The sequence below is a fragment of the Oncorhynchus mykiss genome, chromosome 12 (assembly GCF_013265735.2).
Source record: "Oncorhynchus mykiss isolate Arlee chromosome 12, USDA_OmykA_1.1, whole genome shotgun sequence".
Classification (NCBI taxonomy): domain Eukaryota; kingdom Metazoa; phylum Chordata; class Actinopteri; order Salmoniformes; family Salmonidae; genus Oncorhynchus; species Oncorhynchus mykiss.
Window position 1 is genome coordinate 15,234,379 of NC_048576.1, and position 10,546 is coordinate 15,244,924.

General features: G+C 45.3%; 1 protein-coding gene across 1 annotated transcript; it reads left to right on the top strand.

The window, feature by feature from the left end:
* The first annotated feature begins 559 nt into the window (after positions 1-559).
* Positions 560-3,472, top strand: LOC110537029 (zinc finger protein 180). Its single transcript, XM_021622744.2, has 2 exons — positions 560-872; positions 2,067-3,472. Exons 1-2 carry the CDS (start codon positions 701-703, stop codon positions 2,999-3,001), a joined length of 1,107 nt encoding a protein of 368 aa, XP_021478419.1. The 5' UTR covers positions 560-700; the 3' UTR covers positions 3,002-3,472.
* Positions 3,473-10,546: the final 7,074 nt, after the last annotated feature.

Here is a 10,546-nt window from a genome sequence, read left to right on the forward strand (position 1 = left end):
CCCTGTCCAGGTTTGCCAGCCTGGGATGCGCACTACCCAAGATGGTAGTGGTCCGGTGGGTCCTGTCTGGTGTGTCCTGTCCATGACCTATGAATGTAGACACAGAGAATGTGAATAAATGCAGTCATTACAGAACACTATTACAGGCACCTTCCTAATGCCTATTAATAAATGTATACATTTTTTCCATCATTCACACTATGAAAATAAATAACTTGATATGAATAGCCTATCCAATATCATAGCTTAGGCTACATTATATAGCATAATATGCCTTTTTAGAAGTAATTGTGTTGACATTCTGGAAGGGATCAGATTGACACATAAATTGTAGTAACTAATTACCTTACTGAGTTGATGTTTTCACGTTCTTCCAGTGGTAGTCTACTTAGTGTACTGCTCAGTCTGTCAAAGTCGCCCTTTTTTTCTTTATTTCATGATGTGCAACGCGGCATACCAATGCAATGGTGTGTATGTATCTCTTTTACAATGTCAATGACGCAACTTTAGCTATATTTTCTAAATTCTGAAAACGAGCAATTCTACCCATGTGTGCATGTCGTGCTGACGTCACTTCCGTGCAGTACAGCGTTCATGTTTGACAACAAGCCCTAGCCACTGAGATTCTGAAGACTGTACTGTCTTTGCCCAGGCTACGTGTATTTTGGGAAGCTATTTTGCCCCCTAGAATCGTCCAACGATGGCTAAATTACAATATCTGAATGTGTATCTAACTGAGCGTTTGATGCAAGCTGCCGAGGAGATACTTAGAGTGGTCGGAGACACAATCTCTGAGTACCAGGAAGAAATAGCCCGGACAAAGCGAGAAAACCAATACCTGAAACGCCACTTGATCACACCGGTCTTACCGGGTATGTAGCTAGCTCGACATTACACAAATTAGCTATAGGGCTAGAAACGTGTTAAATTGTATTCTGCAGTATTTGAATGTTTAGGGCAGAGAGACGGTGTATCCCACTCCTCGCCCCTACCAACTCGCTCTGAGGGCCCTGGTCATGGCTGGAAGGAATTCAGCTTGTGCCGAATTAATGTCAAAAGTTTATGTTTTATTGTTTTTTGCATTTGAGCATACCCTAACAATTTTCCTAACATTAACCTAATTAACCTAACTTGCTGAGTACATTTTCCTAGCCTGCTACAAAAAGTAAAATCTGACATTAATTTGACAAAAGCTGGACCGAGGGCCCTCAGTTTCCCCATGTTGCTGGCGAAATCCGAGGGTGACTTGGGTCATTAAACCCATCAACTTTGGGACACTGGTGACTTGAATGATGCAATTCATGTTACACTTTGAAATAATAAAACAAGCATGAAATTCTTATTAACAAATCCACCCTGTCGTTTTACAAGATATAAACCTCAGTAACAGTTAAACATTACATTTTGTGAGGTATCTAATCTTTTACATGTATCAAAAATCAAACAAACAAATGCACTTGGCATATAATAATGCCTTCTCATCACACCAACACGGTTTTGGTACACCAGAAGTACATTCATTTCCAATGGAACACTGTTTGCCTTGCAGCATTGCGTTGCTGAGGCAATTGCAGTGTGTTCTGTGTGGTGCATACCTTGGATTTATTGAACATATGCATGAGATTATATGCATAGATGGCTTGACAGAAATGGTAGCAGAAGGTAAATGTTGAACTTTTGTTGCTCACATATCCAGATGATGCTGCATACCATTTTGCACAGTGACGCTTGTGCAAACGCAAATTCAAAAATATTTTGGGGGGATTCCACTTCGCTCTGAACCCGACGTTGCTGGCTTAGTCAAAGTGGTTATCGTAGAGTCTAATTATCCCCTACACCCTCCATAATTTTCACACCCTCAGCTTTAGGACACTTGTGCATATGGGGGAGGTGTGCGTGAACTCTCAAATAGAGGGGCGAGGGGAAGGCGAGATTTGAGATTCAGACAGAGACATAGATATTCCATTCCCAGAACAAGCTAGCTAACTCAATGGTGGTCTTGTCAATCAAACGTCAACAGCTGTCATTACTTTTATTGACATCATTTATTGTCTTCTTTCCAACAGCTCCTCAGCCCATTCTCTCTTGTGTCTCAGAGCAGCAAACTCCCCCTGAGCAACAGCGCTGTGAGCAGGAGTGGAGCCCAAGTCTGGGGCAGGAGGACACAGAGCCCACACAGATTAAAGAGGAACAGGGTGAACTCAGGGCCCGTCAGGAGGTAGAGCAGATTCAAGGGCCGGAGGCAGATACCAAAGAAGACTCCATAATCATTCCTCTCTGTGTGAAAGGTGACTGTGATCAGGAGCCACCTCAGCCCACACATCTTTTCCAAACTGTGGAAAACAGAGAGAAGTACTCTCTACTGACCAACACAACTGGACAGATCAAAACAGAACCTGGTGGAGAGGGCTATGGAGTATCACTATCAGAACCAACCAGTGACTCCCCTCAGTCTCAGCCTCTCTCTGCAGTAAATCCAGACTGTTCTAGAACACAGAGTGAGAACACTGAAAATGTTCAGAGAGATCCAGAAAGGAGACCAGAGGAGGACACACAGACACACTCATGTACTCAGTGTGGTGCCGTGTTCTGTGAGCTATCCCAACTGAAGGCACACATGCTATCCCACACAGAACCACACAGTGGTGACACTAGTCACAGGCAAATCCTCTGCACAGTCTGTTGGAAGTCATTCACCTCTACCAGTTACCTCAAGGTCCACCTGCGTTCTCACACTAAGGATAAGCCCTTCCACTGTGGTGTATGTGGCAAGAGCTTCAGCTACTCAGGCAGGTTCAGGGAGCACCAGCGCATCCACACGGGAGAGAGACCATACCGCTGCCACGTGTGTGGTAAACGCTTCAGCCAGTCAGTCCATCTGAAGACCCACCTGAGGGTCCACACAGGGGAGAAACCCTACTCCTGTCCTGTCTGTGGGAAAGGATTCAGTCAGTCCAGCCATATCAAGGGACACCTCAGAACTCACACCCGAGGAAGGTAGCACAAAGATGCCTTGGAGTAGAAAGACCCTATGAGGGGATAGACATAGCCTTTCCCTTGAGCAACATGGGAAGTCATACTGAGGAGTCTATGGTCTCATTTACATGGCTTATCTAGTTTGTGTTACTTCCCTGTCAAGATAAAGGTTAAATAAAAATGTTCTCATAGTACCCAGCATTTTGGAAGAGAAAGAGAGAGAACTGAAGAGAAGGAATGTCTAATTCTACATTTAATTGAAAGACTAGAGGACTATAGAATGTGTAATGTTTTGCAGACTGAGGCACCTCATGTCTGCATTGATTTGAGAGAGCTGCTCATGAACATGCTATGAAAATACTTGACTTGAACGCATCCCCTCGTGGATCAATATATGACATTACGTTAGAGAGAAATATAATGTTCATTTCTTCCTCTTAAAGATTTAAATTGGAGCTGGTTGGTCTCCTTGCAAATAAACTAACTCTGTCATATTGATTAAGCATGTGTGGGAATATTTATTTCTGAATGTCTTCTCCCGAAGAAGGAAAGAAAACTCACATCAGGTCAACGGTAGCTAGAATGACCAGTGGGACGATTGTTACAGACAGCCCATCCTCACCAATGTTCTTATAAAACCATGTTTGAACACTAAATGGTATACTTGAATTATCTCTCACCCAGGAACACAAAGGTCAGTCTTAGTACGAGAACTGCGAGGAAGTTAATTAGAGCAATATTATCCCTGTTTTTATTTTACACACCCATTTCTTGAAACCAACAGAGAGAGGTGTAAAGTTGACATAGGGTTTTCTAATGCACACAAATTTACCTCCCATTAAGGTTTCTTAAATCAAGTCAAGTTATTTGTCACTGTAGGATACACTTTCGTCTAGTAGTGTGTGAATCAATGTACAGCGTTTATCTTTATGGTAGGCCTTGGATCTACTGAGCTGAATAACTGTTAGAGGTCGCCCTCTAGTGGAAAATAAGACAAGGTGAAAAATAAAGATGGCTAAAATCAGCCACCAAATTCAAGGCCGGCCGCAGTACTGCAAGCATTGTATGCAGAAAACAGGATCCCCATTATAGTGAAGGGAAATGTAAATCTTCGTGGTCAATCTTCATATAAATAAATACCCATTTTAAAGACAATCATGGTACCAATAATCTATTACACCAGATGTATGTCCTTGAACAGATTATTTTAAAATCCCATACAGAATAAATTAAGGATAATTTAGTAGCTAATGGCAGCCTTACAGAGGGGGCATCACTTATTTTACGCCATTTCGCCCAGTGGGCGGTGTTATATATCAGGGTGGGCGTGGGTTGAAAAGTGCAAGGACTGTCCGATGCGCATCTGTATTCAACCGAGAACTCTCCGCCTGGGACTTCATTCATAATCGACATCACTGTGGTGGGTTTATTAGTACATCATTTTGCTTTATTTGAACTACCGATAGCTATTTACAGTTGAAGTCGGAAGTTTACATACATTATGGTTGGAGTCATTAAAACTAGCTTTTCAACCACTCAACAAATGTCTTGTTAACAAACTATAGTTTTGGAAAGTCGGTTACGTGCATGACACAAGTAATTTTTCCAACAATTGTTTACAGACAGATTATTTCACTTATAATTCACTGTATCACAATTCCAGTGGGTCAAAAGTTTACATACACTGAGTTTACTGTGCCTTTAAACAGCTTGTAAAATTCCAGAAAATGATGTCATGGCTTTAGAAGCTTCTGATAGGCTAATTTACATAATTTCAGTCAATTGGAGGTGTACCTGCGGATGTATTTCAATGCCAACCTTCAAACTCAGTGCCTATTTGCTTGACATCATGGGAAAATCAAAAGAAATCAGCCAAGACCTCAGAAAATAAATTGTAGACCTCCACAAGTCTGGTTCATCCTTGGGAGCCGTTTCCAAACGCCTGAAGTTACCACGTTCGTCTGTACAAACAATAGTACGCAAGTATAAACACCATGGGACCAGGCATCCATCATACCGCTTCTGTCTCCTAGAGATGAATGTACTTTGGTGCCAAAAGTGCAAATCAATCCCAGAACAACAGCAAAGGACCTTGTGAAGATGCTGGAGGGAACAGGTACGAAGGTATCTATATCCACAGTAAAACGAGTCCTATATCGACATAATCTGAAAGGCTGCTCAGCAAGGAAGAAGCCACCACTCCAAAACCGCCATAAAAAAAGCCAGACTACAGTTTGCAGCTGCACATGTGGACAAATATTGTACTTTTTAGAGAAATGTCCTCTGGTCTGATGAAACAGAAATATAACTTTTTGGCCATAATGACCACCACTATGTTTGGAGGAAAAAGAGGGAGGCTTGCAAGCCGAGAACACCAGCCCAACCGTGAAGCACGGGGGTGGCAGCATCATGTGTGGGGGTGCTTTGCTGCAGGAGGGACTGGTGCACTTCACAAAATAGATGGCATCATGAGAATGAAAAATTCTGAGGATGGAAAATTTTGAAGATATATTGAAGCAACATCTCAAGTTAAAGCTTGGTTGCAAATGGCTCTTCAAAATGGACAATGACCCCAAGCATACTTCACAAGTTGTGGAAAAATGGCTTAAGGACAACACATTCAAGGTATTGGAGTGGCCATCACAAAGCCTTGACCTCAATCCTATAGAAAATGTGTGGGCAGAACTGAAAAAGAGTGTGCGAGCAAGGAGGCCTACAAACCTGACCCAGTTCTGTCAGGAGGAATGGGCCAAAATTCACCCAACTTCTTGTGGGAAGCTTGTGGAAGGCTACCTGAAATGTTTGACCCAAGTTAAACAATTTAAAGGCAATGCTACCAAATACTAATTGAGTGTATGTAAACTTCTGACCCACTGGGAATGTGATGAAATAAATACAAGCTGAAATAAATCATTCTCTCTACTATTATTCTGACATTTCACATTATTAAAAGAAAGTGTTGATCCTAACTGACCTAAGACAGGGAATTTTTACTAGGATTAAATGTCAGGATTGGTGAAAAACAGAGTTTAAATGTATTTGGATAAGGTGTCTGTACAATTCCGACTTCAACTGTATGAAACGGACGTGTGTTTGTCTTGTTCCATGTAAATACTCTGTTTCTTCGTTTTCTTTCGTATATATTTTAATCTCACTTTCCATCTACGAACTAAATATACTTTCCTGCAACCCGCCTCACCCAATGTGGTACGGATCTGCTATTTTTAGACCTAATTACTGGAACGTCCATCAGAAGCTAGCCAGCTAACTAGCTACTAGTTATTAGTCATTGTTAGCCACTGCTAGCGGTCTTCACCTTCAGCTCGGACACCAGCCAGCTTTAGCTCGGTGAATACCTGCCAGTCTGCACAGCTCGATATCAACCCAGAGCATATAGGACTGCTTTTCTATACCACATCACCGGATTCCTACAGCAAGCTCTGAACCATTACACCGGATCACTGCAGCTAGCTAGCTGCAACCGAGTGGCTATTGTTGGGAAACGCCTCTGTCCCGAAGCAATCACCAGTTAGCCTTGAGCTAGCCTTGAGCCAGGTCCAACTCCCGGCTAGCCGACAAAGTATACCAGCTAATTCTTGGGCTACAATACCTCTTTTGCCAATTGGCCTGGTCCCTTTATTGTCGACACGGAGCCCCGCCGATCCATCACGACTGGTCTGCCGACGTAAACGTCCGATGTGGTTTCAAAAGGCTTTTCCATTGCAATGTCGCCGAGGACCCATCACTAGCCCTGGCCCGCCAGCTTTCTGAACGCTGTGTATACTGCTCACCTAGCTTATTAGTGACAACCGAACTGCACCCTGACTCACCTATTGCTGCTCGCTGAATCCTATGTTCACTCGGCTAAACAGCTGATGCCTGCTGGACTGTTCACTAACACGGTACCTCATTTTGTTTATCTGTCGGCGCCAGCCTCGAACTCAGATCCTGTGTGTACCTAACTGACCCTCTCTTCCCATTCATCGCCATTTACCCGTTGTTGTCTTAACTCTCCTGATCAACACCTGTGATTGCTTTATGCCCCTCTCTAATGTCAATATGCTTTGTTTACTGCTGTTTTGATTAGTTCTTATTGTTTTATTTCACTGTAGAGCCCCCAGTCTTCTCAACATGCTCTTATAGCTCTTTTGTCCCACCCACACACATGCAGAGACCTCACCTGGCTTAACTGGTGCCTCCAGAGATGCAACCTCTCTCATCGTCACTCAATGCCTAGGTTTACCTCCACTGTTCTCACATCCTACTGTCATGACGTTGGCCTGGGGGTAGGTTTATGACAGTCATAAATACCTCTTCCCCCCTTTTTCCTCTCTCTACCCTACTGATGTTACATTAGCAAAACCCATGGGTAACGTAGAGATTCTGGGAACATCAGAAGGTGGGGGGAAATGAACTATATACTGGTAATCCGACCAATTGAACATATGCAGTGGTACTTAATGAATATGATGTCAGTTCGGTTGTCATCTGAGACATTCTCATCAATGGTAAGATGACATAAACTCTACAGTGGAAAGTCTACACATCAGAGTTATTGGATTCACATGGAATTGTTGTTCAATTTAAATGTTTGAATATTAAATTATTCGTGATGGGATGAAATGTGATTTTAGCTTCTAAATGTCATGTACTGTCATGTTGTGTCTTGTCTCTGTCCTTTCCCTTCACCCTGTCTCCCTCTGCTGGTCGTTGTTAGGTTACCTTTTCTCCCCCTCTTTCCCCCAGCTGTGCCTTGTCTCCTCCTAACCACCTCGTCACCCCTTTTCCCACCTGTTCCCTTTTTCCCTCTGATTAGGTCCCTATATCTCTCTCTGTTTCTGCTCCTGTCTTTGTCGGATTCTTGTTTGTTGTGTTTCATGCCTGAACCAGACTGTCGTCATGTTTGCTGTAACCTTGTCTTGTCCTGTCGGAATCTGCCGGTCCGTCTGAGCCTACCTATGTTTGGTAATTAAAGAAGCTCTGTTTAAGTTAATTCGCTTTTGGGTCCTCATTCACGCACCGTAACAGAAGAATCCGACCAAGAATGGACCCAGCGACTTCGAATCCTCTCCACTCAGCCGTCGGGATCCAGGGAGCGATGCTAGGCAGACACGAGCAGGAAGTGTCTGCTGCTCGACATGCCGTTGAGACCCTGGCCACCCAAGTCTCCAACCTCACAGAACAGGTTCACCATCTCCGCCTCGATCCACCGGCCACTTCCAGGGCTTTCGAATCTCCGGAGCCCAGAATCAATAACCCGCCGTGTTACTCTGGGGAGCCCACTGAATGCCGCTCGTTCCTCACCCAGTGTGATATTGTGTTTTCTCTCCAGCCCAACACTTACTCCAGGAGCACTGCTCGTGTCGCCTACGTCATATCTCTCCTTATTGGACGGGCTCGTGAGTGGGGCACGGCAATCTGGGAGGCAAGGGCTGAGTGTACTAACCAGTATCAGGACTTTAAGGAGGAGATGATACGGGTTTTTGATCGATCTGTTTTTGGGGAGGAGGCTTCCAGGGCCCTGTCTTCCCTATGTCAAGGTAATCGATCCATAACAGACTACTCTATTGAGTTTCGCACTCTTGCTGCCTCCAGTGGCTGGAACGAGCCGGCTTTGCTCGCTCGTTTTCTGGAGGGTCTCCGCGCAGAGGTAAAGGATGAGATTCTCTCCCGGGAGGTTCCTTCCAGCGTGGATTCCTTGATTGAACTCGCTATTCGCATTGAGCGACGGGTTGATCTTCGTCACCGAGCTCGTGGAAAGGAGCTCGCGTTCTCCGTTGCCCCCCTCTCCGAATCACTACCATCTTCCTCTGCCGGCTCGGGTGCTGAGCCCATGCAGCTGGGAGGTATCCGCATCTCGACTAAGGAGAGGGAACGGAGAATCACCAACCGCCTCTGCCTCTATTGCGGTTCCGCTGGTCATTTTGTCACTTCATGTCCAGTAAAAGGCCAGAGCTCGTCAGTAAGCGGAGGGCTACTGGTGAGCGCTACTACTCCTGTCTCTCCTTCAAGATCCTGCACTACCTTGTCGGTCCATCTACGCTGGACCGGTTCGTCAGCTTCCTGCAGTGCCTTAATAGACTCTGGGGCGGAGGGCTGTTTTATGGACGAGACCTGGGCTCGGGAACATGACATTCCTCTCAGACAGTTAAAGGAGCCCACGGCCTTGTTCGCCCTGGATGGTAGTCCTCTCCCCAGGATTCAGCGTGAGACGCTACCTTTAACCCTCACTGTTTCTGGTAATCATAGTGAAACCATTTCTTTTTTAATTTTTCGTTCACCTTTTACACCTGTTGTTTTGGGCCATCCCTGGCTAGTTTGTCATAATCCTTCCATTAATTGGTCTAGTAATTCTATCCTCTCCTGGAACGTCTCTTGTCATGTGAAATGTTTAATGTCTGCTATCCCTCCTGTTTCCTCTGTCTCTTCTTCACAGGAGGAGCCTGGTGATTTGACAGGGGTGCCGGAGGAATATCACGATCTGCGCACGGTGTTCAGTCGGTCCAGGGCCACCTCTCTTCCTCCACACCGGTCGTATGATTGTAGTATTGATCTCCTTCCGGGAACCACCCCCCCCCCGGGGTAGACTATACTCTCTGTCGGCTCCCGAACGTAAGGCTCTCGAAGATTATTTGTCTGTAGCTCTTGACGCCGGCACCATAGTCCCCTCCTCCTCTCCCGCCGGAGCGGGGTTTTTTTTTGTCAAGAAGAAGGACGGGTCTCTGCGCCCCTGCATAGATTATCGAGGGCTGAATGACATAACAGTGAAGAATCGTTATCCGCTTCCTCTTATGTCTTCAGCCTTCGAGATCCTGCAGGGAGCCAGGTTTTTCACTAAGTTGGACCTTCGTAACGCTTACCATCTCGTGCGCATCAGGGAGGGGGACGAGTGGAAGACGGTGTTTAACACTCCGTTAGGGCACTTTGAATACCGGGTTCTTCCTTTCGGCCTCGCTAACGCTCCAGCTGTCTTTCAGGCATTAGTCAATGATGTCCTGAGAGACATGCTGAACATCTTTGTTTTCGTTTACCTTGACGATATCCTGATTTTTTCACCGTCACTCCAGATTCATGTTCAGCACGTTCGACGTGTCCTCCAGCGCCTTTTAGAGAATTGTCTTTTTGTGAAGGCTGAGAAGTGCACTTTTCATGCCTCCTCCGTCACATTTCTCGGTTCTGTTATTTCCGCTGAAGGCATTAAGATGGATCCCGCTAAGGTCCAAGCTGTCATTGATTGGCCCGTCCCTAAGTCACGCGTCGAGCTGCAGCGCTTTCTCGGCTTCGCGAACTTCTATCGTCGTTTCATCCGTAATTTCGGTCAGGTGGCAGCTCCTCTCACAGCCCTTACTTCTGTCAAGACGTGCTTTAAGTGGTCCGTTTCCGCCCAGGGAGCTTTTGATCTCCTCAAGAATCGTTTTACATCCGCTCCTATCCTTGTTACACCTGACGTCTCTAGACAGTTCGTTGTCGAGGTTGACGCGTCAGAGGTGGGCGTGGGAGCCATTCTTTCTCAGCGCTCCCTCTCTGACGACAAGGTCCACCCATGCGCGTATTTTTCTCATCGCCTGTC

Excerpts from the sequence above, each read along its gene's own strand:
- LOC110537029 (XM_021622744.2), top strand. The coding sequence starts at position 701 with ATGGCTAAATTACAATATCTGAATGTGTATCTAACTGAGCGTTTGATG. Across the intron at positions 873-2,066 it reads GATCACACCGGTCTTACCGG|CTCCTCAGCCCATTCTCTCT; the intron begins GTATGTAGCTAG and ends TCTTTCCAACAG.